We start from the raw sequence: 26,871 nt of genomic DNA on the forward strand, positions 1-26,871 counted from the left end.
GAAAAATTATATATATATATATAATTTACATTAAATATTTAGGTAATGTTAACTAATATATATTATATAAGACCATATATGAGGGGAAAAAAAAACTTGGTAAGATGTTAGTATCTAGGATATCTTGCTTTGAAGGGTATTTAGGAATTCTTTTGTACTATTTCAGCAGTATTTTTGTAAGCCTGAAATCCTTTCAAAAACAAAGTTAAAATCCATGAGTCCCCCAGAATTTCTCCAAGACCTCAAATACTCTACTTGGATGACCAAACTCAACGTGTATCCCCACTACCCCCATGTTTATAACCAGTGTTGTTCTTTCCCTGTCCGGCCTGCAGCCCCTTTTTTCTCCCCGAGGCTGAGAATGTTCAGAAGGAAGGACAGCAACAACTCGGGCTGCCCCTCACCAGGTAAGGGCAGGCGGTGTGAACACCCAGTCCAAGAGCTGGCTGCTCCCATGGCACTGTTGCTTGGCTCCGGGGCCCTCCTCAGTGCAAGTGAAATCCCAGCTGCTCACGCTGAAGGCGGGGCAGAAGGATGCCTAAAGGCTGATGAAAACTGGTCCAAGAGTGCTTAGCAAGACTTGCCTTCTAAAAGTCTCAGCCCCAGAGCCTGTCCATGAGCAAGTTCCCAAGGGAACCCAGTAAAACCGGAAGTAAGCAGAGAGGGAGCTGGCCATCTGTTGCCCAACTGCTTTTACCTGAGCCTGATTTATTTTCTCTCCGAGCACTCCTGGCTGATTTAATAGATCAGTTTTCTCTTTGGGGAAACTTCAGTGATGTTCACAGTCTCGTTCTTTGCAGGATGGCATGGGAACCCATCTTGCCAGCAATTCATGTGAAACACTGGGGTTTCCCCACACTCCCACTCTCCAAAGGCAGAGAGTCGGTCCTGAGAAGCCCTGAGTTTTCCAGCAGTCAGCTGAGTCTGGACTCAAAACTGAGCTTCCCCGAGCTCCCGGGGTCTGCAAATGCAGTGCAGCGTTTACTCATTTGCGGACGTGCTCCACTCGGCGCTATAGCAAGGAAGAGCTGTCTCCAGGTGGCTGTTTACGTTCAGCGGGCGAAGCAGGCACGGATACGACGTCTGTGATAACTGCGAAGCATTCTGCATCCCACCATGTCAGTAAGTTAGGATTTGCAATTATGCTCTCTTCCCTGTATACGACCCAACGTGGGCAGGAGTTCTCTGCTGCTGTTCATGACGTTTAGCCCTTAAAAGGGAAGCCACCGGTGTTGGATATACCCTGCTTCTCTTCCGTCTGCCGAAACTGGTGTTTGTGCTGGTCTTGGGCACGCGCCTTTGGAGCTGGGTTAATACCACTTGGGCCGAGAAAATGGCTTCTTTGATCTGCAGATCGGGCCTGGTGTCAGCAGCTGGGAGCGTGTCCCTCTGAGAGCAAAGGCAAGGTGGTTTGAGATGATGGCGTCTGGATCTCAAGGAAGTGGTGCTGGCTTGTTTGCTCTTTGAACTGCATTTATTGTGATGTAGCACTTCTGAGAGGGAGTGCAGAGGCAGGAAAGTAATAAGGAAGTGACTGCCAAGGGAAGGCTGGCTGCCACATTAATCTGGCCTTCCGGGTTGTGCTAAATGATGTAGAAAGAACTTCAAGATCAACTCACATTTCAGTAGGCACCCGGAAATCCCATCCATGATGGGAGGTGTGACTTTACCTATGGCTGGCCCACTGTAGTTGGGGGATGCAGCCCTTGTGAGTGCTGGGGCTACAGGCCAGGGGTTTTGGGATTAGGCAGGTAATAACTCTTTGTTTACTGGCTGCTCAGAAGACAAGTCTATCTGAAGTAGAAAAACCTGATGTCTGCAGGAAAGCTTTCATGTTTCCATTGTAAATGAGGTGGCGAGCAGTCAGCAGCCCAGACTGGAGTCAGACTGCCTGGGCTTATTTCCGAACTCTACCCGTTCCCAGCTGTGTGGCCCTGCGGAAGTTATTTACTTGCTCTGGGTCCGAGTTTCTTGATCCGTAAAAAGGGGATAGTAACAGTACTTTCTTTGCATGGTTGTGGTGAGACGTTTAAAGAAGTAAATATAAGACATAGGACAGTGTCTGGCACATAGAGGGGATCTGTAATTGTTGGCACAAAAGTATCATGATAAGTGGAGAGACGTCTTTAAGACTGTTTCTGTGGTCCTGCTTCTTGATTATCTCCAAGAATGGAAAACGCTACAGGTGGAGACAGATCATTAAATGGGCTTATTGTTACACTCACTGCTGCAGCTTCCTTTGCCTCAAAGACCTAAATCTCTGTTCTTTGTCTCTCTGTTCTCTGTCTCTCTCTCTTCTCTGTCTGATAATTTCACACACTAATCTGAAAATAAGGATAATAATAACTCTAGGGGCAGCTGGGTGGCTCAGATGGTCAAACGTCTGGCTTTAGCTCGGATCATGATCCTGGGGTTCTGGATTGAGCCCCTTGTTGGGCTTCCTGATCAGAGGGGGCCTCCTTCTCCCTCTCCCTCTGCCGCTCCCCCTGCTTGTCCTTACTCCATCAAATAAGTAAAATCTTAAAACAAGAGCAACACTTCAGATGGTTGCTGTGAGATGGTCTCTCTTATTCTCCCCATTATGTGGATGAGAAAATTGAGACTCAGAGAAGTGAAGTGACTTGCTCAAAGTCACATAGTGAGTCACCCCTGGGCTACAAGTGTTTCAGTTCTGTAGCCTGGACTCTTCCCTACTCTGCCAGAGGAAGCTTGGGGCTGGAGGCGGGGAGGAGAGAGGGAGGCAGGAGGCTCCCAAGCAACAGTGTTCTCAGAGGGAGTGAGTGAGCGCGTGCACATGGAAATTCAGTACGTATATCCTAATGATAATTAAGCAGATGACATACCTTGACATACCTTGACACAATTCCAAACAGACATCCTGACTGCTTTTAAAAAACGACAGATTGCTTTTTGCTTGTTGCACAGTCCTTGCTCAAAGAGCCGTGCGGGCCAGTCCCTTTGTTTTCCAGACAGGGAGTGGGGCTGGAGAAAAGGCAGTCATCTGCCTCTATGCATGTGGCATCTCCCCAGAGCTCCTCCTCCCTGGGCAAGGGCCCTTTTTGGCAGAACAAAGAGGATGAACCTATTCAATTGTTGGTTCAACACATATTTATCGTATGATCAAAAATGTTGGATAAATGAACGAATCCCCTTGACATTTGAGCTTGTTTCTGTTCGCCTGTGACACTGCCTTTCTGGTTCCTTCTCGATCTTCAGTCTCCGTGCACACGCCACCTCCTTGGAGAAACCGTTCCTGCTCACTCTCCCTAATGTGGCTCGTCCTCCTCAGCCATTCTTTGTCTGGTTGCTTTGCTTCCTTTCTAACACCTGTCATATGGAAGCCATCCTGCGTGTGTGTTGACCATTCACTCCCCTTTACGAAGGGAGGAACTGTCCTTGCGCAGTTCACTGCTGTATCCCAGGTCTATGGTACGAATGGTTTTGTCACACGCTTGGTGCTCAAGCAGTTTGTTGGGTGGAAATGAATGGATAAATGCGTGAGGTGACACTGATGTCCACCCAGGAGGAAAATATTCTGTGACTTTAAATGGGGGCAGGGTAAGAGCTAGGACGCTGGCCTGAAGCCCCTTGGTCATCAGGACGCGTCCAGCAGGAGAGGGACGCATTGGCACATGCATTTTCTGAATTACAAAGTGTGCCAAGGGCATGTAATTCTATTACCTGGCACCTAGGAGGAGGGATTTTCATTGAAATCCTGGCCAGCTGGAAGCATGTCTGTGTCAGTCCTATCTGCAAGGCAGAATGGACTTGCCGTCAGCACCGTCAGCCTTGAGAAGCTGCAAGTCCCCAAAGATGCCGCACCCGTATGCTCAGCAGCTGGGCTCCGGCACACCGACAAGCCTGCACCTCACGCCTCCAACAGGTGAGGGAGGGGACGAGGTGGGGGCAATCAGAAGAGGAAAGACTCATGGGCATTAGGATAATTGATACATTGAAAATAACGGTCATTAGTACCTCAACCGTGGGCCACTTCCCAGCTTATGTGAAAAGTGACGAGAACAAAATCTGAGACTTCTAGTCTTACAGAGCCAGCCCCACTGCTTGCGTACCATGACCTTAGATGAGTGAGGTGTCCTCTGAGCCTCAGTTGTTCGATCTAGTAACTAGGGGATCCTAACACTTAACTCATGGAATTGTTGTGAGGAATCCCTGGGAAACATGCCTGTGAGTAATCATGGTAGCTGATGCCACAGAGCGTTTTCTATGGGCCGGGCCCGGTGCTCATGACTTTACGTTTATTCCGTTTCCTCCCCACCGCACCACTCCAAGAACGACGACTACTACCTGCATCTTACAAGCCAGGGGACTAAAAGGCTGGGGAGATAAAGGACTTGCCCACAGTGGCACAGGGAAGAAACATAGAACCTGGATTTGAACTTGGGCTACCTGGCTGGTTGCGCTCTTCCCTCCCCGTAAGTTAGCGCCGTATCTGCATGGAGCACATGGCTGACGAATGGCAGCGAGTAAGTGTCTGTGCTACTCAGCGGTTCTGCAGCTCACCTGCCTTCGAGCCTCTGTCACGCCCGCAGACTTCTCCGGCAGCTATCACTTCTAGACTCCTTGCGCACACCAGCATCTGGCCTTCCTGCTCCCTTCACGTTCCCTCTGATCCTAAGAAGGGCTGAGGTGTTGTTGCCACTCTTCGGAGGAGTCAAGAAAGTCTCAGAGAGGGTAGTTGGTCCAAGGTCAGAGAGCCAAGAAGACCAGGATTTGAACCCAGGGACTTGTGATCCCAGAGCCCAGGTGCTTTCTCTCCACACGGCTAACAGCGTTTTTCCATGTTAACGTCTTTCAGGACATGTTTCTCCTCCCTGAAGCCCCCTGACAACGGAAACACTCATTGCTCTCCCCCCTTCTCATTTCTCTTCATATGACAGAGCTACATTTTTACAGTACTCTCTGGTTTTGAGTTGTGCTTCCATATGTTTATTGGTAATAACTACCATTTATTGAACTCTTTGACGTACCCACAACAATCGGAGCTGTACATGCATGATTTCACTTAATCCTGCCAAGAGCCCGATGAGGTGGAGGTTCTGATACCCATTTTACTGATGGGAAAACGTTTGGGCAGATGTTGTAACTTATCCAAGTTGGTTTCGTTATTTGCCAAAGGAAACTTAACTAGGGAGTGACAAAGCTGGGACAGAAACCCAGACGACTTGGTTCCAAAACCCTTTACCCGAGCTATTATTATTATATTGCTTCTGCACACCTTATAATGTTCTAGCGGATCGGGTACCCAGCTGGCGTAGCTATCCCCAAGTCCTTGCTGACCAGAACTTTAAAGTCTAGTCCTTTGTTGGAGGTCTCCATGACGAAGACGCCTTAGGCTCTCAGAATTGCCAACATCTAAAAAGAGCTTAAGCTTAAAAAAGGATTGAGCTCATAAATAGAATGTGCAGAACGGGATATTTGGAAACATGGTTCTGATATCTAAAATTCCCTTCCAACCGGTGCCGCCCCTTCTGAGCGACTGTTCTGCTCCTTGTCATGGAAGCTGATGCTATCTCACTAGAGCTATGACTGACATGTCCTCTTCAGGGAGTGAAGTTTTTTCCAGCTCTCTCCTTGACAGAGATGTAAAACATCTTCCCAAAGATTTGGGAGCGGGGAAGGGGAGGGTACCACCCTTTGACGGCGCTCCTGATTTGAATTCCTCCTTAGTTCTCCAGGTGGTTTTGTTGCCTCCTTACTTTCAGATGTCAACTTGCTTTTGCTTTCTTTGTGAAGGTCTGCTGAATGCCACCAGCTCTCACAGTCCTCTTGGGTGGTCCAGGGAGTCGCTGTGTTCATTGGGGAGGGCATAGGACGGCTCTGGCCTCCGGAATATATGTGACCTACAGCAGTCAAACTCTGATGTCATCCAGTCTCTCGGTCATGCTAGCACTGATTCTAATAGCATTAACTGAAGATTCACAAAATGACTTTTGCAGATGCCTTTTGCCTTTCTCCCCAGGTCTTGGCTAGCATCCTTTTTAGTCTTTAGCAGCTCTTGTCCATCCAGCAGTGACCCTATCTGCATAATTAGCTTGCATCTGTGGGTGTGTGTTTACCCCTGAAAGCTGTCGCCTTTGAACTTTGGATAAATACCGGCATGGAAGGCTGGAAGATGTTCTTGCTCTGAGTCCCCCTGTTCCCACAGAGAAGATGAAAGTGGAGGGTCATTTTGGAAATCATACACCCCATCTTCTGGGTCTCTGTTCTGTATCATTTGGAGTGAGAACAGGCAAAACCAGAAATAAATTCACGAAGAGGGAGAGATCTAGGGAATGCAAAATAATTATTGTGCTTTGAGGTCAATGATCCAGAACCACACTGCAAGCTTCGGTTCTTTTTCAAGTTGCTTGGTTGTGTCTGGCTGCCCTTGGAGCAGGGGTACATTTGCTTTTTGGATATCTCTGTAGAGAACACTCTCAGTTACCTTCCTTCCCACCACTACATCTTGATGACAGTTTTAATCTGGGTGGGCTGGCCCCTCTGAATTAAACCATCCTCTGACCCTGCCCCCACCTGCATTCCTGTGATTTCAGAAGCACATACCCAATTTGTGTATCCTCTCCAGCCTCAACCATGTTTTGTGTTAATAGTCGCAACAGAGGGACCCGGTGATTTAAGATTAAGGTCTGGGCTTAGAGTTCTGGATTCTAGTCCTTGTTGCCTTGGGCTGGTCATTTGATCTCTGAGCCTTAACTGTAATCTCTAAAACAGGATAATGCAAAACCTCTCCTCATAGGGTTGGATAGGATTAGATGGCATAATGCAAGTGAAGTTCTTGGTACATAGTAGGTGCTCAATAAATGGTGACAATTACTGCTGGATGGTGAGTCAGGGACAATTTTTTTTTTTTTTTTTAGTATTCTCCCTACGGTCTCAAACTGGTTGTGAAACCTTAAATAAGGCACTGACACATTCTGAGTCTCAGTTTCCTGATCTGTAGTCAGGGGACAAGAATAGCTTTTGCCTGCAGACTTCACAAGGTTCTTGGGAGACTTTCTAGCAGTGGCAGCCAGATCTGTTTTGGTTTCAGATTCTAAGGGGCTGCTTCTAGTTTCTGTAGTTGACTCCCCGGGGGGCAGGCAAGGCCCAGAGGAGAGCCGCCTGGAAAGCCGTGTACTCAAAAGTTTCAGGCACAGTCGCAAACCATATCTTACCTATTTGGGAGCAGCAAGGTTTCTCTAAGCAGCGGTACTGGGAAGGATATGTACAAAAATCCCTCTAAACTAGAACTTCTTAAAACCAGATATGCTCTACATCAAAACCTCAATTCCCAGCAAAGACTCAAAGCCTTAGAATCCCAGTGACAGAGGCCAGATGGGAGTTCAAATATTCAGCGGGTTTCTGTGGCCTCAGGTTGCGATAGCTGCTTTGACTGGTGTTTACTGAGCAGATCTATGAGCTGCACTGAAAATTCCATATGGTACATGTGCGGAAAACGTACAGGGGAATGGTAAGCATGGAGTTCACGATAGTGGTTATGAGGGAAGAGGGGGAGGGGAAGAAAGAATGAAATTGGATGAAGCACACAGCAGGCTTCAATGGAATGGATGATTACTTTTTAAAAAGCTAGATGATGGGGGCACCTGGGTGGCTCAGTGGGTTAAAGCCTCTGCCTTCGGCTCAGGTCATGGTCTCAGGGTCCTGGGATCGAGCCCCACATCAGGCTCTCTGCTCAGCAGGGAGCCTGCTCCCCCCCCCCCCACCGCCTGGTTCTCTGCCTACTTGTGATCTCTGTCAAATAAATTTTTTAAAAAATCTTAAAAAAAAAAAAGCAGCTAGATGGTAGGTATATGGTTATTTGTTTTATGATCATGTATATATGTATATATATATGATCTAATTTAATTTAAATAAGGGAGGAAGGCAGAAAGGAGCTCCCAGGTCCAGTAGAATTCCTAAGAAACCCCACTCTGAGAGGCCCATATGTGTTTTCTCTCTCCTGTGAACCACTGAGCCCCCCCAGTCTCTCATGGAGCCTGATCCAGAGTAGGTGAGGTATAACTGGTATTGGATGGATGGATGGACGGATGTGGAAGGCTCCTCAATGCCCCCCGCCCCCATCACCTTTGATCCCACCTTGGCTGCATTCTGTTTGTGGAAGTGACGGTCAGCAGGCAGAAAGCATTCCAGAGAACATTTTGTTTCTGCTCTGGTCTAGGACACAACACTATGGCCTGGCAAACAGATGGCTTGATCATTTAACATTGTTCTATTTCAAGCAATATGTCCTTGCAAGATTTATTCGCAGGGACACCGAGCTGCTGCTGCAAGGATCTTCGGAGTTAACTCTTCTAGTCTGCCTGCCCAACACTCTCCCCGAGTGACTGTCATTCATGGTCACCTGAGAGGTTGCTGGAAGTGCTCACACTCCCTATGCTCGGCCCAGGGCAGACCTGGGGTCTTTACCGTCCAGACGCAAACAAGAGGAGCACCCGTGGGAGCAGCTGCTGGCCCCAGCTTAGCCGAGCTCGCTCAGCACTTGCTGCCAGCAGACAGCCTTGATAGGACTTCCCTCTGCCGCCAGTCCCAGTGGTGCACATCCCAGGAAGGATGTCCAGGGGCTGGGAGGCTGGTCTGTGTGGGCAGAGGCGGGTGAGAGGGCGAGGATCATGCCTGCCAATCTTACTGAAACAAGCAACTTCCATACCTGCTTACTTGATGCTAGAGGAGCCGGGAAGCTAAGGGCATTGCTTGAACCTGTGAAAATGTTTGCTAAAGGAACACAGAGACCAGTGAGCAAGGAACTGTCCACCTTCTAAGTCCTCTCCTTTCCTAAGCCAAGGGCCCGATGAAAGTGATTATCAAGGGCTGGACAGTGGCTGGGACACGGGCTGGGAGAGCGCTGGGCTTAATAGCAGAGCTCTTCATCTCTGAGGGACCTCTCTGGGCCTCATTCTCTACTACAGGGTAATAGTCAAGATATTTAGCCATTGCCATGGCGCAGGCACTAGCCAGTGAGAACGAAGAAGAGCTTTACTGCTGAAGGTCTCAGCTGCACCGGGCCTGAGCTCTTAGGCTGCTGGAGGGTAGAGTGATGGGGAGAATGTGGAGAAAGGGCTGCGGGGAGGAGTGGGAGCTCCGAGCACTCACTGTTCGCCTATCACTACAGGCATTGTTCATATATTGGCACCCAGTGTGGCTACATTCCCGGCCTACTGTACGAGACGAGAAAGTTAGATTTGTTCTTAGACATCAGAATCACTTGGGGAGTATGCTGACAACACAGATGCCTAGATCCCATCTCAAGACAGTTGACCAGGGGCGCCTGGGTGGCTCAGTGGGTTTAAAGTCTCTGCCTTCGGCTCAGGTCATGATCCCAGGGTCCTGGGATCAAGCCCCACATCAGGCTCTCTGCTCTGCAGGGAGCCTGCTTCCTCCTCTCTCTCTCTCTCTCTCTCTCTCTCTTTCTCTCTGCCTACTTGTGATCTCTGTCTGTTCCATGTGGAAGGCAAGGACTGTGTCTCCATTACTCCCCTACAACCTGCTCGTCAGCCACAGTACTTAACACTAACCGGACCCGCTGCTACCGAGGCAGAGTCTAAATATTTGCGTGGCTGGTGGTGTCACGTATCTGCGCTCTGGGGGGTAGAGCAGAATGACTGACCTCACGGCTAAACTCACCGAGGGTGTTCTCCTGGCAAGTCGAGGATGCCTCCCTCTGGCCCCCCCTCGGCGGGGTCGCCTGGTTTTGCAGGCTCCATCCTTCAGGCCCCACTTGTCAGGAGTGTCAGAGCCACTCTCCCTTTCTGCTTCTTGCCTGACATTCCCCTCGGCCTCCCCCATCCGTGTCTTTCTCGCTCACACCCACTCCCCACACTCTCTACCGCCCTCTCCTGCTCCTCCCTTCCCTCCCCATCCTCCTTTGCCCCGTCTCTGTCCCGGCCGCTGTCCTCCGTGCAGTGTCCCCGCTCCGGCCTTGCACTAGCATCTTCCTGACCTCGCTGCCTTATACCATGGCCCAGTGAAACAGCTAGAGTGCCCCAAACCCAGAGACTTCAGAGGAAGTAAAGAAGTTTGTAATGCAAATGCAATATATGCCTAACCTCAACCCCCTACACGGCTGTCGTGAAGCATGCTGTGTTTCCCGGGGATGTCAGCCTGGAGCCAGGATGAATGAAATAGCCAGAGTTCCATGCAGCACCCTGTCCACAGCCCTGTGCTTCCTGCTCAGCTATCGTGTAGGACTGTACTTGGGAAAACAGATTCAGAAGTTGAAAGTATGATCATAGCTTTCTCTCTGACCTTCTTGTTTGGACCAAATCCAGGAAGCTGACTCCCTTTGGTTTTCGAGGATTCTCAGAATGATCAGATATCCATCTCACACCCTTCCCCAAATGTCCCCTTCACAGCCAGGATTAAGACTCAGTGGAGGGAACAACATGGCAGCCACTAGCAGCCAGTGTACAGGCCCCAGAAGCTGTTCGGATGCTTGTTGAGAACATGGTGATGAGGTCAAAGAAACAATGCCAACATTCCCACCATTGTGACACCCCTGGCTGAAGTCCCTTTTAGGGCATCGTAGAAATTCTACACAGAACACAGGGGATGAGGCTGCCCACTCCATTCAGGGAAAAGGGTGGGCAGGTCCGTCTCCCACTCCTGGGTCTGAGTAGTAGCCTTGCTGCCTCAAATTGTTATGTTTGCAAAGCCACATGCTTCATCTTCCTACCCAGGGCAGGACTCCCTGAGCCCACTTTTCCTTTCCCAGAGGTAACATGCGCAGAACAAGGACCCAGGCTTGAGTAGCCAAAGAATGGCAGGGCGCTATCAGTGGAGGCAGACTGTATTTAAAGGCAATTCACCTCTTTGGGGTCTGGGAAAAGCCACCCGTAGATTCATTTGCTGGGAAACACGGTCTGTGTGGCCGAAGCGGCGGACACTGGGGTCACGGTCTTGCCCAAACTTGACTTCCTTCGGAGGTCTGTCTGCTGTCCGGAATGGCAGCCGCTTCGGTGGGCGAATAGGATGTTCATCTCTGGGCCCGAGGGGGCTGCTTCTGGCTGGGAACCCTTCGGCGTGGTGGGCTGTTCAGGCTTTCCTGCGGTGGGATGGGAGGTGTACTGTTTGGCGGGAGGAGGGCTGTAGTTCTGAAATCTCACGGTTTTGACTTGCTGCAAGAGAAAGCAGAGCGGAGGGACCCAGGTGAGGTGGGAGCTGTGCTGGTTTCCCTGGGACTCGACTCCTGCTGTTTCTCAACGCTTGTTCCTCCTTAAAATGCCTCATTTCTGTGCTCATTCAGTAAATACTTGTGTCCACTATGAGGGTCTACTCTGCATCGTGCTGTGGTGGTAGAGGTGGCAGATGTTAGGGGAGGTATGGAGCCCTCTCACACTGCAGCTGGGATGGGGTGGCCACGGAAGGCTTCCTGGAGGCAGAGCTATGTAAACTGAGAGCTGAAGAATGATGAGAAATTACCTAAGAGAAACAGGAGAGGCAACCCCTTGAGCAAAGGGCTGAGGCAAGAAGCTGTGGTCCCTTCCAGAAAGCCTTTCCTTCCAGAGGTTTGCCTTTCCTCTGTCCTCTCCAGCTGCCAGTAAGGCCTTTCTCAGGGCCCACGCCTTCTTTGGGGTACCCTTCACTCCCCCTGCTGACTCCAACTCCTAAGTTTCCTAACGGCCTTATATCCATGGAGCAGAGTTAGCAACCTGGACACCTGCTGGCTGACTTTTGTCTGCAGAATGTTTGAGAGTTTGATTTAGGGGCCAACACATAAAATGGGGTGATGGTATTTAAAAATTCGAATTCCATATGTCTCTCTTTTTTAAAAAATTTATTTATTTTCAGCATAACAGTATCATTTTTTCACCACACCCAGTGCTCCATGCAATCCGTGCCCTCTATAATACCCACCACCTGGTACCCTGACCTCCCACCCCCCCCCGCCACTTCAAACCCCTCAGACTGATTTTCAGAGTCCATAGTCTCTCACGATTCACCTCCCCTTCCAATTTACCCCAACCCCCTTCTCCTCTCTAACTCCCCATGTCCTCCATGCTATTGTTATGCTCCACAAATAAGTGAAACCATATGATAATTGACTCTCTCTGCTTGACTTATTTCACTCAGCATAATCTCTTCCAGTCCCGTCCATGTTGCTACAAAAGTTGGGTATTTGATATGTCTCTTAAAAAATCAAAGATCGAATACCCAACTTTTGTAGCAACATGGACGGGACTGGAAGAGATTATGCTGAGTGAAATAAGTCAAGCAGAGAGAGTCAATTGTCATATCGTTTCACTTATTTGTGGAGCATGGAGGACATGGGGAGTTCGATATGTCTCTTAAAAAATCAAAGATCTGGGGCGCCTGGGTGGCTCAGTGGGTTAAGCCGCTGCCTTCGGCTCAGGTCGTGATCTCAGGGTCCTGGGATCGAGCCCCGCGTCGGGCTCTCTGCTCAGCAGGGAGCCTGCTTCCCTCTCTCTCTCTGCCTGCCTCTCTGCCTACTTGTGATTTCTCTCTGTCAAATAAATAAATAAAATCTTTAAAAAAAAAAAATCAAAGATCTGGTGCACTGAGGCCTGTCTCCTATATGGACAGTATCTGCCTGGAGCTGACTAGCAGGCCCCATATCCATGGGAGCCCCGGTCTCCTGTGGCCCAAGCCCCTTCTCTTCCTCCCTGTTTCACCTCTCCATGCCTGTTCCGTCTCTATCTTGCACCCACAGGTATTTGCTCTAGCACATCCCTGATTTAATGCTTCTCAGGGTTTTCTGCTACTGCTTAGGAATAATTTGTTTTCCATGAAATCGGGCCTAGTGTCCCCCACTGAGAATGCAAGTTTCTTCATACTTTTGACCCCCACCATATCTTGCAGAGGTCTGAGCACTTCTTAAATGCTGATAGTTTGAGGGCCGTATCAAACAGCCTGGCGTAAAGGGCAACTGGAGCCTGGAAAATGGAATTATTCAGATACTAAAATTCTGAAAAGGAGCTCCCAACATTCACATCAGTCAACACTAACTTTTTCCAAATGCCTTTCCTTACAAGCTGACAGCTTAGCATGAAGAGCACGAGTTTTTCTATGAGATCTGGAATCTACCCCAGACACCCCCATGTGTCAGCTGTATGCCTTTGAGTAACATCCTCTAACTCTTTAACCCTCCATGTCTTCATTTTAAAATGAGGATGACGGGGGTGCCTGGGTGGCTCAGTGGGTTAAGCCTCTGCCTTCGGCTCAGGTCATGATCTCAGGGTCCTGGGATCGAGCCCCACATCGGGCTCTCTGCTCCGTGGGGAGCCTGCTTCCTCCTCTCTCTCTGTCTGCCTCTCTGCCTACTTGTGATCTCTGGCTGTCAAATAAATAAATAAAAATATTAAAAAGAATAAAAAAATAAAAGGAGGATGACGATAATAATACCTATTACAGAGGGTTGTTGAGAATAATATCTACTACAGAGGGTTACTGTCAGGATTAAAGGAGATGAGACACGTCAAGTCCTCAGCACAGGGCCTATTAGGTTGTTAGCATGCAGTAAATGCTTAACAAAGAGAAGGAGACCAAATCCTCTTTCCTTTTGGAGGGGAATGGGGAATGGTGCTGGTTTTGTGGTGATGGTGATGACAGTGGTGATAGCCAATAAACTAAAAGGTAACAATCACCTAATTTTCTCACTGTCACTTCCTGTATCTCACTGTCCCTCCCGACTCAAGGATATTCTATTGAGAGATACAAAAACTCCTGTCTCTAGTGGGAAAAGCCCTCGACTAGAAGTTAAAAGATCTGACCCTCTGTCATAAAGGTCACAGTCAAAGTTAGTTGTTGGGAGTCATGATAATTTGCTGTGACCTTGATGAATCACTTGAATTCCCCGGTGTCTCCGGTGCCTCTTCCATACCACGAACGCCTGTGTGAGCACTTAACACGTCTCCTCTTGTTTCATCTCCACACCTAGCCTGTGAGGTGGTTCCTATTCTCAACTGCTATTTCACAGATTAGGCAAAAAGAGTCTTGGAAAGATGCCGTGTTTTGGCCAAGTCACCAGATAGCAAGCAGCTGACCTGGAATTCAAATCAAGATGTGTCTGATGCCAAAGCCGTGTTTTTTCCAACTCATCTGTGGGCCTCGAAAGGACTATGGAAGAAATATTCGGGAAACATAAAGGAGATCCAGTAGGACATTCTGCAGAGGGTACAAGGGGGCTGAGGGGCTGTGCCTGTGTGTGTGTGGGGGTGTTACTGTGTGAGGATTGTTTTGAGGCTGCGATTTTGATTCCTTGTCTGCTAAAACAGAATTCAGGAGTTGGGACGCTGTGAAAAGTTAGGGCTATAACCTATATATCCTTATATATCCCTATATATATCCCTATATATAGGTTATATAAGCCCCCCACCCCCTTATGTCACTTCACTCCTACCTTTTCGGTGCCATTTCTTGGGTTTTCTGGTTTCACCAGGATCGATGGTGGGGCAGACGCAGGTGGTTTAGGTAGAGGCTCACTCTTGATGGGGATTTCCTTGCCTTCCATGATGAGGGAACTGGCTGCAGAGCGGATCCTGGTGTCACTGCCCCTGCTGACGCATGTGAGGGCAGGCTCCCCAGTGGGAGTGGGCTTAGGTCCCACTTCTGCCACCACCGTTGAGGGGGAGGAGGGGACCCCCTGCGGCTGGTAGAACTGGAACTGCTGAGGCCGTACGACCATGGTGGGATTGCGTCTGAGGGAGCCCACCACAAGGGCGGGGATCCCTGACTGGACGGGTCTCTGTAGGGATCCATCTGAGGAATGACATGACACAGATATCAGCATCAGGGGCCGCTGACAGCAGGTTGGGTTGGGGTTGTGTAAGCCAAGTGTCCTGATATCCCAGAATAGCTAAGTGCTCTCCCCATTTGAGTGTGCTCACATTCTCTCAGGGTCTTTCAAAGGTGACCTTATTCTTTTTTTAGTGCTGTTGGCTGATGCTGGCAGGAAGTAACTAGCTCGCCCAGTGTTGGGTGGTGGTGGGGGAGGGGGGGCACCGTCAGAAGGTACATTACTTCCATTTGCCGCCTCTCTCCCTCACACACACGCACACACATGCACTCCCACTCTCTCACTTCAGGCCTAGCGGTTGGAAAGTGAAGAAGACAAACCTAAAGAGACAGCTTCACAGTGAGAAGCAACAGGGGCATGCAAACCAAAGAGGAAATGGAAGACAGAGACAGCAAAAAAGGGACAGAAAGAGTCAGTCAATTGGAAGGGATGTGAGGGAGACAGGGAAGCAGAGAGGATAGGAGGGGCCTCTGACCAGCTACCTGAAGCAGCTGTAGGCATGTGGTAGTGGGATGGCTTCTGTTGGGGTGGGGGGTGCAGGGAGGAAGGGTAAGTAGAATTCAGGGAGGGTGTGTGCAGGCAAATGTTGACACCACACAGAAGCAAATTCGGAAAGGTCTGGGCTGTGTGTGGATGAGCTTTACAAAGTCCCACGACAAGATGTTCTGGAATCAGACTTACTCCCAGGAAGCCTGGGACAAATCAGCCCCATCCCCTTCTGGCGTCTCAGCCCCTCAGATGTAAACCGGAGGTGACAGCAGGGTCTCATGGGGCTGCTGGGAGGCTTACATCATATGATGTGTGCAGGGTGTTACCACAGTGCCTAGAACATAATTAATGCCTCATGCTTGTTAGCTCTCGTTATTTTTGGGTAAACGATAACAAGCCCTAAAAATGCAAAGTCCAGGAGTGTGATTTTATCCCTTCCTTGAGTTTTATTTTGTTTTGTTTCGTGAACTGAGATGTTCCTCCCTCAGTAACAGGAAGTCATTCCTTTCCCGCATATTCTCTGGAAGACCGGAGACCTCCATCCCTTGGGCATATGCCTGCATGTGACCAGGGAACAATCAGGACTTTAGTGCACTCTGGGAGTGGGACGACAGGAGGCACATCCCTGAGTAGTATTGCCGTCTGCTTCTCCATAAGGGTCTCCCAGCATTTAGGTCAGACTTAAATGCTGTGAGCATTTAGGTTAGACCCAGCATCCGGTCAGAGATGTGAGTCCTTTGTGATAGCCTGTGGACACGTGTATGAATTAGAGTCATCTGTGTCCAGCACAGAGGGTCTGAGCCAAGGCCATGTTCTACATAGTGACTCTTTGTCAGGCAGGATGTGAACATGAAAAGCAGAACGCTCACTCAACGCAGCCAGTGCTCTCAGCTGCGGTGAGCAAGCCGGGCGCCATTTACACAAGTCTGCCCTTTCAATGTAGACATTTATTTTTCCACTGACAGCCCTATGAGGCGCACAGTCAATTCTCCTGTCATTTCTCTTTGCTGTGGGGAGACTGATAGCTTGACCAGCCTCACCTTGGGAAAGGAGAGACAGAAAGCCTCCCAGACCTGAGAAAGTCAAAGCAGCCCTGGGCACACATGTCCTTAGGCTCCTGGAAATGTGTGAAAAATGGGGTTTATGCCTCATCTATTTATCTTGTTGGCTCCTGATTTCCAAGAGATTGAGTGCTTTCTTATGATATGTGCATACAAGGCAAGCAGTCAAAACTCCAAGCCAGTCAAGATCTCTGCCAAGACAGAGGAGGAGTGTCTGAAGGGAAATGTGAGCAACTGCCAGCAGGGCACAATTCCTGTGTCCACCTCCTAAGTGGTCTAGACCGAGTGTGAACAAGTCAACACTGTGTCAGTTCACACAATGGATGGACCAAAGTTGACCTGTGTCGTCGTCGTAGCAATAATGGTACTGAGATGATGATCATCTTATACAAACAGGATTTCCCGAGACTCACTGTGTGACAGGGACCGTGCCATCAGTCTTATATGAATTATTTGATTAAATCCGCACGATAACCCTGATGAGGTAGGTACTATTTTTATTTCCATTTTACAAATGGGAAAACTGAAGACTGAAGAGGTCCAGTCACTTGCCCAAGGCTTCTGTGGTGGGATTATTGAGTATGGGTTTGTGGGGGGGAGGGGGGACCCCGGAGGAAGGGCAGGAGAGGGGGAGAAGGAGGTATGTGGTAGAGGTGGCAGAGTGGGAACAGTGGTCAAGCAGGTGGTCAGATGAAAGCACTGGGAGAGGGTGGGGCTGAGACATTTGTTTTAATTTTCTTGGCACGCTCTGCTGGGTGGCATACTGTCCCACATGTTACCTTCTTGCTCTGACTCGTCATCCTGCACTTTCATATTTAATCATCTTTTTCTTTTGAGATAGCCAGAGAGATTGCAGAGCCCAGTTTAAATCGGAGGATGTAGAGTAAATCAAATTTACTTTGTGTGGTTCATGATCTTCCAGAAAGATATGCAAATTACAGAACCTTCATGTTTTGTAGAACAATGGGTTTCAAACACTTTTTAAAATCCCTGAAAATGAAGTCTTCTGCAGAAGTTCAAAATATTGACAGAGAAAAATATTGCCATGTGAGCAATGTGCATGTTTTACAGGGAAAAATAAAAAGTGCAGAACAGCGCAGCAGGTATGAGTAGAAGCTACTATTTATGTACATGGAAGAGCACTTGGGACAGGGGTGAAGGGTCGGAGGGCTTATTTTTATACAATATATATATTTTTAAACCTTGTCTGTGTATATTAGTTAAATAAGAAAGCAAGATTTAGGGGCTTTGAGAATTGGCTCCTTCATCCTCTTTGCCTCCTCCCCTCCTCAACCCCCACCCCCGTCCCTCCCATGTTTCCCTTTTGGCACCCTGAGGGGTTCCCTGGAACATCATTTGAGAAGCATGATCCAGCAAGGACTTTGCTTGTTCTGTCTTAGCTAGAGCCAGTCTCCACCTTGGCTGTGTTCTAGTTCTATGTTGGCACTCAGGGCCGCTATCATCCCAGCCATTCAGTACACAGGTGGGGAGTGACCCAGGGCAGTGACCTTAAGTCGGTCTGGCTTCTTCCAGTAACACCAGTCATTATTTGGGAATGAAAAACTCCCTTTACAGAGGCTTGTTTTCTAGCCAAGATCTTGTTTTTGCAAAAGGCGCTCTGCCTACCCCAGAGTCCAGTCCCCCCCTCACTTAGCTCTAGACACGTACCTCTCTGCCACCACTTACTCTTTCTCATGCTGCTCCGCCCGGATTTCCGAAGAGAGCCCTGTCCGACAGTCCCCGGGCTGGCCGTGCTCCTCACAGGGCTGACTATGGCGGTGGGCACAAAGACGGACTTGAAGGGCCGGTTCTGCCGGGGATCACCTTCTGAAATGCTGCCTTGGGAGGACACAGAGGAGTTGGATAATGTCCATGTGGTGTAGAGACCAGGACTCCGAGAATCTGGAAAACTAGATGTCTTTCTGGTTGGTGCAAGCATTTCGAAAAGAAGAAATAAAGAAAATGCTCAGTCAAGAGTCCTATTTCAAAAACCTCTCAGCTCTCAACCATATACCGAATGTGGCCTCTCTCCAACCTCTTCTGACCCCTAAATACTCCCTTTATCAACCACACAGGCTTAACTATGTTAGGCCTCACCTCCTACAGCTGGGTCTCCATGTGGGAGTGCTGGGGCCAGGGCCAGGGTCTCACATTGAGGCCCTGATGGAATAGGCAGACTTGAATTTTGTCCTTCTCCACTCCAGCTCTGACCACTCCTGACCCCATGAGTTCAGAGCAGAAGATCTAGTATGTGTTCAACTTTGTAGTTCTGATTTCTTCTTTATTTACTTGACAGTTTGGGGGTGTGGCTGGAGAGCAGAGGGAGAAGGATAAGCAGACTCTGCACTGAGGGAAGAACCCAACATGGGGTTCGATCCCATGATCCTGAGATCATGACCTGAGCAGAACCAAGAGTCGGATGCTTAACCAACTGAGCCAGCCAGGTGCCCCACAGTTCTGATTTCTTATTCGTTCAGTGACTTTCCCACTGGGTGCTAAACTCCTTGAAGGCAGAGATTTTATATGACTCATTTTATATCCTCTGTGTTCTGCAGACATTGCTTATTAACAAATGTTTGTTGAATGGCTTGCATGATGCTTTCGGCACTGATGCCAGTCATTTGGGCTGACACATGTTGAGCACTTACTGTACGCTGGGCATCGGGCAGTGCTTTGCCCACATTAGCCCTTGGTTCTTCACAACAGCCATCTGAGGTAGGTACTATTAGTGCCATTATTTTCTAGGTGAGAAAATGGAGACTTCTAGTTACTTGGCCAAGTAGCTACTAGACCTGAGATCTGAACCCACTGGCCCTTTGCTCTACCACTGAACGGTACCACTGTCTACCACTGAGCACGCCCCGTCCTGGCTGCTTGGAGCCTTCACTGTTTAGGTAGCAAGGAAAACCCTGCATCTTGCTTGAAAGCAACAATCTAAAGCTGGGGGTAGGCCCTACACTTGCTTTCTGAAGAGCCTAACTTCTCAGCCTTGGGCTCTGAGTTTGAAGAATAGTATTCTTCAAACAGCAATCTTTGTCAACTGTTTCCTACTTGGTACTCCCTGAACCCCATGGGGAATGGCTCTCATTTTACACGCCCTTCCTGCCCTTTTATGAATCCTACTCCAAGATCACAGCCCCTACTGAGTAGCCCATGGATCAGCTTGTCATTCAGTGGGTGAAATAACCTGTGAACTCCCCGGGAATGACCGACTCGCCCACAGTCCTGGCTCAGAGGTGCCCTGCCTGGTGGCCTTCCCGTTAATGTCCGAAGCTTTCTCTTTGGGGAACTTCCCCTTATTTCTCCTCCTCCTCTTCTCCCTTCCTTTTGCCTAAAAAACTGATACGGAGCCTAACAATGAGCCAGCCAGTTGTACGAAGATAGGTGAGGAGTCCTTCAGCAGGCCATTCTGCCCATGAAACAGATGCAGCCAGATGCCCGGGAATGGTGCTTGCAGTGAGGGGCCTCCTACCCACGGCCAAAACCCTGCCTCAGGTCCCTGGGGACGTGGTCAGTGAAGGGAATGGGCTGCCCGCCAGTTAGAGCTCAGACTATATTCTGGAGCTGAGGGCTGAGCAGTGGAGAAAAATCCCCAGAACTGGCCTCCATGGCAAAGGGCTGAATCTGCCTGTCTTTTGAATGGAGGCCTCAAGATGCTGGATCTTGTAAAATGGGCAAGCAGTAGGAAAGACAGTTTCCAGAACTGTTCCCAGCAGCAGCAGCAGCAGGTACAGCAACGAGGATAGAACACGGTTAATTAGGCCCAAGCCAGCCTTGGCCCACAAGTCTCTCCTTTGAATGACTGTTTACAGACCAAGCTACGACCTCATTTTTCTGAGCCCAGCACTAGGCCAGAGTCCAGAAACTCCTACATCCCAAGTTCCCCATCCCACACTGAATCCCTCTGTCTTTTGGCAAAAAGCTCAGCACTTGGCCAGCTCTTTCTTCTAATATCAAAGTACTTTGCGAACATATAGTAATAGCCCCCATGATACCTCAGACCTGCAAACATTCTGATCCTTGTTTCCCAGAAAGACTCTCTGAGTTTAGCGGGGAGGAGTGTATGTTGCCTCTGACTTGCTCCACTGTGCTGCTTTGAGTGTGCGGGTCTGTGCCCCTCTCGTCTCTGTGATAGGAGCCTGTAAGAGCTCAGCCCATATTCAGAGAAGCATTCCAAACAGCAGCTCTGCTGTGCTAACCACTAGCAGCAGCCTCCTGGTAAGGCGGCAGCTTGCGCCTTGGCCATCGTTGTAGAGTTCTGTGTGGACTGGTAAGAGAAATGAGGGTAGGCCCCTGTGTTGCTTTTCTCCATCCATAAGGCACCAGGAGGGCATATGTGTGTGGTGAAGGCTGCAAGAAAGAAACACCCTGGCTACTGGGCAGAAGGGAATGTGTTGGGAGGACGGGAGGGGCAGAGAGTCCACTGAAACCAGATCCGAGGGAGGCTGCCGAGAGCCCCGCAGCAGGCATCTGAGGCAGGTGTTCTGATCAGATGGTGCTGCTCGGGGTCTTGTCATGGATGGTCTTCACCTACACCCATGTTCTTTCCTCTCTGGTTCAAGGTTCTAAGCCCCAAGAGGGAACATCAGATTGGCTGAGCCTGTTCCTCAGCTGGGGTGATAGAGGGAAGGGGCGGGAGGGGAGAAGGAGGAAGAGCAGCAGGAGGAGGAGGAGGAGGGGGAGTTGGGTTTCCTGAGCCTCTGAAAAGGGAGGGACTTCTGCCTCCACCAAGAATATGCATGGAGGAGGAAACCCCAAAGATGTTGATGCTATTAGGAAGGGGTTTGGGTGGAAACTTGATTGACATTCTGCACAGCCTGAGCCAATGGCTGCCTGCAGAATCTCAGGAAGTATGTCATGGTGGCAGACACTTAGTTGTGATCAATCTGGCTAGACAGGTGGGTGGAGAGAGGGCCAGAGCTCTGGACAGCACAGCAGTCTCTTCCCCTCTCAGTAATTAAAAGGCTCACTTGCTGAATTTGAAGTGAAAACCCATCCATTTTGGTCAGCTCTAGTCTTTCTATAATTAGTCCCCAAACTATATTCTTTAATGAATATAAGGAATAAGGCTAATAAGAGCAAATAAGGGGGGTACCTCACACTTTAGAATGCTGGCTCTTCTAGGGTTAACCCTAACCTTAACCAAGGGGGCTGGCGGCAGTGAGAAGCATCACTGCAAACAGAGAAACAAAGATGGGGGGAAAGCCTTACACATATACAGAGCCAAGGAGCAGAAAGGGGCCTTGTCCATGCAATTCAATCCCTTAGTCCTAACACAACCTGCCAAAAATTGCGGAGACTGAGTTGACAAAGGACAACATCATTCAGCCCTGAGAGGCAGAAGGAGCTAAACCTCCCACAATGGAAAGGGTGGTCACAGACAAGGGTGAGCTGCTTCTAGGTAGACAAATTGGGTATATGTCACCCATGTCTAAGATCAGTGATGACGGGACCTTTCTTTGCATCAGGGGGCCGTCAAGGAGAACTTCACTCTAGAAAGCACTGATCCTCTGTCACCTAAGAGCCCTCCAGAGAATATACTCTGGCTGGGACTTGCTCGTCTTAGAAATGCTGGTTCTCTAGAAGCAAACACACCCTTCCATGTAAGTAGCACCTCTGTACACACATGTTCAGGATTCTATGAACTCGAGATGGGAGACAGACTCAATGGCAACCTACGGCTGACATTTCATCCACTGTCTGACATGCTGCCGCCATCTTGGAGCAGGCAAGTCTAGATGTTCAGGACTTACCTAAGGACATAATATATGTACCTAGGAGAAAAGCCAAGGAGGAGGGAAAGGGAAGCTGGAGTCTTGGAATCCACTGGAATGGAATCCTACATGCATTCTAGTTATGGTAACTATTTGTTCAGCTTCTCCTAGGATAGTCTCAGTTTACACCTGCTTTCCTGGTGTATTAAAAGTGTGTGTGTCTCTCTTTTTTTTCTTAAATGTGTCCTAGTTTGGGTGACAAATTATATGGTCACTGTGATTCTAAAGGATTTTTTTTCCAGTAGAATTACCAGGACTTTGGGCTAAGGCCTGATACATAAGCAAACCCCCACTATAGTAGTAGACATGGTAGTAGACATGGTCATGGAGGAAACAGTCTTAAGTTAGGGTAGGTATCCTCCTTGCTCTTCATTGGCTCCTCTAGGCCATCCCCCCCTCCACCGCGTCAGCTTTGCTTGGTAGTACCAGACTCTATCACCTGCCACTCTACCTTGTCACCCTTTCCTCTCTCAACCTCTCCCCTCATTTCAGGAAGATTTTAGTTTCTGGCTCACCATCATTCTCTCCAATGCAACTGATCCTACCGTGATGATTTCATCTAGTCCCATCTCAACCCCAGACCTCCTTCCTTAAAATGCTGGGCTTATGTACTCAACCATTTGCCAACACCTCTACTGGGATTACTAACAGGAATCTAAGACTTAATCTGCTGCCGCCTGAGCTTCTGCTCACCCCCCGCCCCCCCCACCTCTCAGAACCAGTTCCTCTCAGTTTTCCGGAATATCTCAATAAAAGGCAACTCCATTTTCCAGTTACTCAGGGCAAAAAAGTGAGGACTCACCTTGACTCCTCTATTCTTTCCCACCCAATATTTCATTTGTCAGAAAATCCTGCTATGACTACCTTCAAAGTGCTGCTATGACTACCTTCAAAGTGTACCCAGAATTTAACCACTTCTCCCTACCTCCATGGCTGACACCTTGGTTCAACTCACCCTCACCTTTCCCCCACAATATTATAATATCCTTTTAATTAGTCTCTGTGCTTCCATGTTTCCTTTCTATAGTTTACTCTCAAGCCAGCAACTAGAGGGATTCTGCTTAAAATATAAGTTAGATCATGTCACTTTTATGCTCAAAACCCTGTGACCGCATGAAAGCCGAATTCCTCATTATGACTTTGGAAATTCTAGATGATCTGGCCCACCTGTTGACCTCATCTCCTGCTAACGTCCCTCTCACTAGTTCGGATCCAGTCCTACTGGCCTTCAGATCAGGCATACTCCTACTTCGGGGCAATTGTCCTAGCTATTCCCGTGGTGTGGAATATACCTGCCTCATTTTCTTCCTTCTTCCTTCTCAGTAAGGCCATTCCTGACCAACATATTAAAATTTTAATCACCACCTCCATCCCCACCACAAATTCTATCCTGCTTTTCTGATTTTTCTTCTTAGCCCTTACCGTTAACACACCGTATATGTTACTTATATATCTTGTTTATTGTATGTCTGTCCCAGTAGAATGTAAGCTCCAGTGGGCAGAGATTTTGTGTATTTTGTTCACTGGTGTTTCTCCAGTGCCTAGAAAGGTGCCTGACACATAGTTTGTGTTCATTAAATATTTGTTGAATGAATGAACTAAAGTATCAGTTAAAGACACACTTAGTTTGCCAATGGAGATTTTGTAACTCTCTAACAAATTCCAAGAACTTTCCATTGAAGGAAATGAATTCTCTTCCAACCTTCTGCTATGTGAAGAAATCATTTTATATAAACCTAGATCTAAGGAAACCCAGAGTTTCCCCATACTCTTCCAAGAAAGGGTCTCCCACCTTACCAGCCAACCTTATTGAAAAAAATCTGCGCCTTAGAAAGTGTAGCCTTTACTGAACCGAAACCTTCTAAGTTGCATCCACTGTGTTCACTGCCCCCTCAGGAAACAGATATCCTACCTACACAGCCTGTTATGGTCCCTCTGACCCTTGCCTTCTACAGTTTAACCCAAGTTTCTCTATCAGTTTCTCCTGTGGTATACTTTTCTATCTCCTCACCATCCTTGTTGCCCTCCTCCGGACACCGGGCCCCACCTACATGAAGGTCCCCCAAACTGGACATATGACTCCAGGTCTGACCCCCAGACAGTACAATGGGTTATCACTTTGCTCAGAGGTATGTCATAAAGCCAGCATTTGGTGCGTGGTGATGGCCTCACTGCCTTGTGACACGCTGTGCCCGGCCTGGCGTGGGGTGGAGGGAGGATGAGCCATGGGCGGTGCTGGGACCCAGCGCATCTGTAGTCATGGTCCGAGCAGCCAAAGCAGAAGTGTCAGGTGCGCCGGAGAACGGAAAAGGTTGGGAAGACCGTGAGGGGCTCAGACCTCTAGGGTAACCCGCCTGTGGCCTGGGGTGTGGATGGACAGGTGGTGGACTGAGTCACAGAAACTTGCCTACTGGCCTAGTGTCCGAGGAAGTTTCCCGAGATGCTCTGAGGGTCTTCTGATGGTTGCAGGTTCCCATTGTTCGATTCGATGTGAGTATCAAGGGGTGGGATGTGGATAGGATTTGGGGGGTTTATACAGTAGAAAACCTGAAATCCCGTTCTGGAGCTTAACTATGTATATTGCTTTCCTCATCTGGAAAATACTATCTACCTTATGAGAAGGACTCTTGGGCACAGGCAATGAGGTAAACGTTGAGAAAGTGCTTGTAAAATGTGAAGAGCTATAAAAAAGATAACTTGTTACTATTAAAGAAAATAAAGTGTTAGGGGGTTACTAGAGCTACTTCTTGGCCCACACTCTGAAGGAGCACTGAGTCCTTCATTGATGCAACCCACAGATGACTCCTGGGCTTGGTGACCCGACCTCTGTTGCCTGAGAACAGAAGGGACACACCTGAAAATGGGGATGACATAGTTGTTGGGGAAGATGCCGACCCTGCCAGTGACCAAGGAGACGCCCCTGAGCCAGCCGTCCGGGTACTTGCCCAGGACCCTGATGCCTTCTCCCTTCTGCAGGTCCAGCTCGTCCGGGCCATGGGCTGAGTAGGAGTGCAGGGCTACAAACCTGGGGAGACAGGGAACTGGTGAAGAAGGCGAGCGTGCCTGGTAGAGGGACATGGAACCAGGAGAGGGCAAAGGGAAACGGAACCTCAGGGACCCCGTCCCCTGCGTCAGCGATAACAAACTTCTTCTTCGGGATGGAAGTGTGATAGGGAAGCAGCCGTGGAGGGGCCCACATCCCTGCCCTCCCTGACTCCCGTGTCCTCCACAGAGTGCCACACGGCTGGGAATCACTAAGCTAGGCTACTGAAACATTTTGACTATGGGGAGGCTCGCCTAAGAAAGAGACAGGAGTTGGTGACCAGCAATTAGTGGCAGAGCCGGGTCTCAAACCTAGAAGTGACAGCTTTGCTCAGGGTGCTTTTTCATACCGCTCAGAATTACCACCCAAGAAAATGACTGTAGCCACAAATTAAGGGAAAGGAGAGGGCACAAGCCTCTCTGATCCACTCCCTCTCCTAAGAGTGAGAACACGTTTGACCCCCAGGAATGGCCCAAGGAGCTAGCTTAATATAGGCAGGGACATGGATGGGCATTGGGAATTAGAAGGTAGGAGGTGGTTTTGTTTGTGAGCACACAGTGGAATCCTGGCTGCACGGCGGGCTGGAGGGGAAAGGGCTTAGGATAATGCAAGATGTCCCTGGGATAGAGCAGTGACTTTCACTCTACAGTCTGCACAGGAGCCAGGCAACTAAATAACACCTATGTATGAGTCGGGAGGTGAAGACACTAGTGAGGCTGTGAAAGTGAGAACATCTGCCGAGTAAAAGCATTAAAAAGAAGCCACGTTGGCTTGCCAGATTCAGGTTAATAGAGTATGGTCTCAGGCTGGACATCAAGAATTCCTTCTAGACTCCAAGGGGTATGAGACACTGGAAGGTTTTATCAAAGGTGCTGGGGGGGGTGTTCTCATCCTCAAGGCTGTCCCCCTCTAAAATGCTGTATTTTCCGCTGATCCTAAAGCAGTATCTAATTATGACCCAACATTGTGAATCTAAAGGAAGTCAGTAGAAATTGCTCACTATCCAACCTCCCAGCAGTGTTTTCGTGTATACGCTTCTGGTATCTTTCTACTCTTATAAAATAATGAGCTAGGTAGACGGAGTTTGCCAGTGTGGGTTTTTCAGCATTATTTCCATTGAAGGATATGAAGGAAGGGGAGCTCTAGTCTCTCTGAATGGGCTGGTTTGGGAGTGGTGATGCTTGGCGGCATGGGGATGGCCAAGAGGACCCCTCCGGCCAGGACCTGGAGGTGAAGGGCTGAGCTTGTTACTCACATGTTTGCTGGGAGGTGTTGCTGGGAGCCAGGCACACTGACGATGGCTGTGGAATGTCCCAGGGAGGCAGGTACAGGGTGGTAAGCGCTGACCTACATAGACAGAAAAGACAGTCAAGCAGAACCGGTGAATACCACAAGCCAGGCCCACAGCAGAGCTGCTGCCGAAAGGCCTGACACAGCTGAAAACCAAGAGCCATGCCCAGTGCCACCCAGCGCACATCTTCGCTGTGGTTTGGGGCTGTGGGCTAGACTGGTTTATGGCCTGCCGGGGCTGCTTTCCAAAAGACTGCTTAGATATGGCAGAAGATGAAGACTCATCCAATTTCCAGCCAATGGGGCACTACCAGGCTCCTTGATCTCCCCCACTCCATCCCCCCCCACTTCTTCCCACCACCTCCCAGTACACTCAGCCGCTCTACGGAAACGTACTCTCAGAAGACATGATGGTTGCTAATGAGAACGTAACTCTGGCCAGGC

General features: G+C 49.1%; 1 protein-coding gene across 6 annotated transcripts in view; it reads right to left on the reverse strand.

Annotated features, from left to right (window-relative positions):
• SH3RF2 (SH3 domain containing ring finger 2) overlaps positions 1-26,871 on the reverse strand; it is a 122,908-nt gene that overhangs the window by 4,554 nt on the left and 91,483 nt on the right. Inside the window, exons 6-10 of one of the 6 annotated variants that reach the window (XR_004284017.1) lie at positions 26,393-26,484; positions 24,949-25,119; positions 17,989-18,242; positions 14,375-14,733; positions 10,264-11,132 (exon numbers count right to left, since the gene is read on the reverse strand). Coding sequence is in view for 5 of the 6 variants with exons in the window: in XM_032336291.1 (XP_032192182.1) it covers positions 10,857-11,132; positions 14,375-14,733; positions 17,989-18,242; positions 24,949-25,119; positions 26,393-26,484 (1,152 nt within the window). In the remaining variant the exon portion in view is untranslated. Of the gene's footprint in view, positions 1-10,263; positions 11,133-14,374; positions 14,734-17,988; positions 18,243-24,948; positions 25,120-26,392; positions 26,485-26,871 lie in introns of those variants that run through there. The other 5 variants (XM_032336291.1, XM_032336295.1, XM_032336294.1 and 2 more) reach the window with 5 other exon arrangements.

Source organism: Mustela erminea, chromosome 3, assembly GCF_009829155.1.
Source record: "Mustela erminea isolate mMusErm1 chromosome 3, mMusErm1.Pri, whole genome shotgun sequence".
Taxonomy (NCBI): domain Eukaryota; kingdom Metazoa; phylum Chordata; class Mammalia; order Carnivora; family Mustelidae; genus Mustela; species Mustela erminea.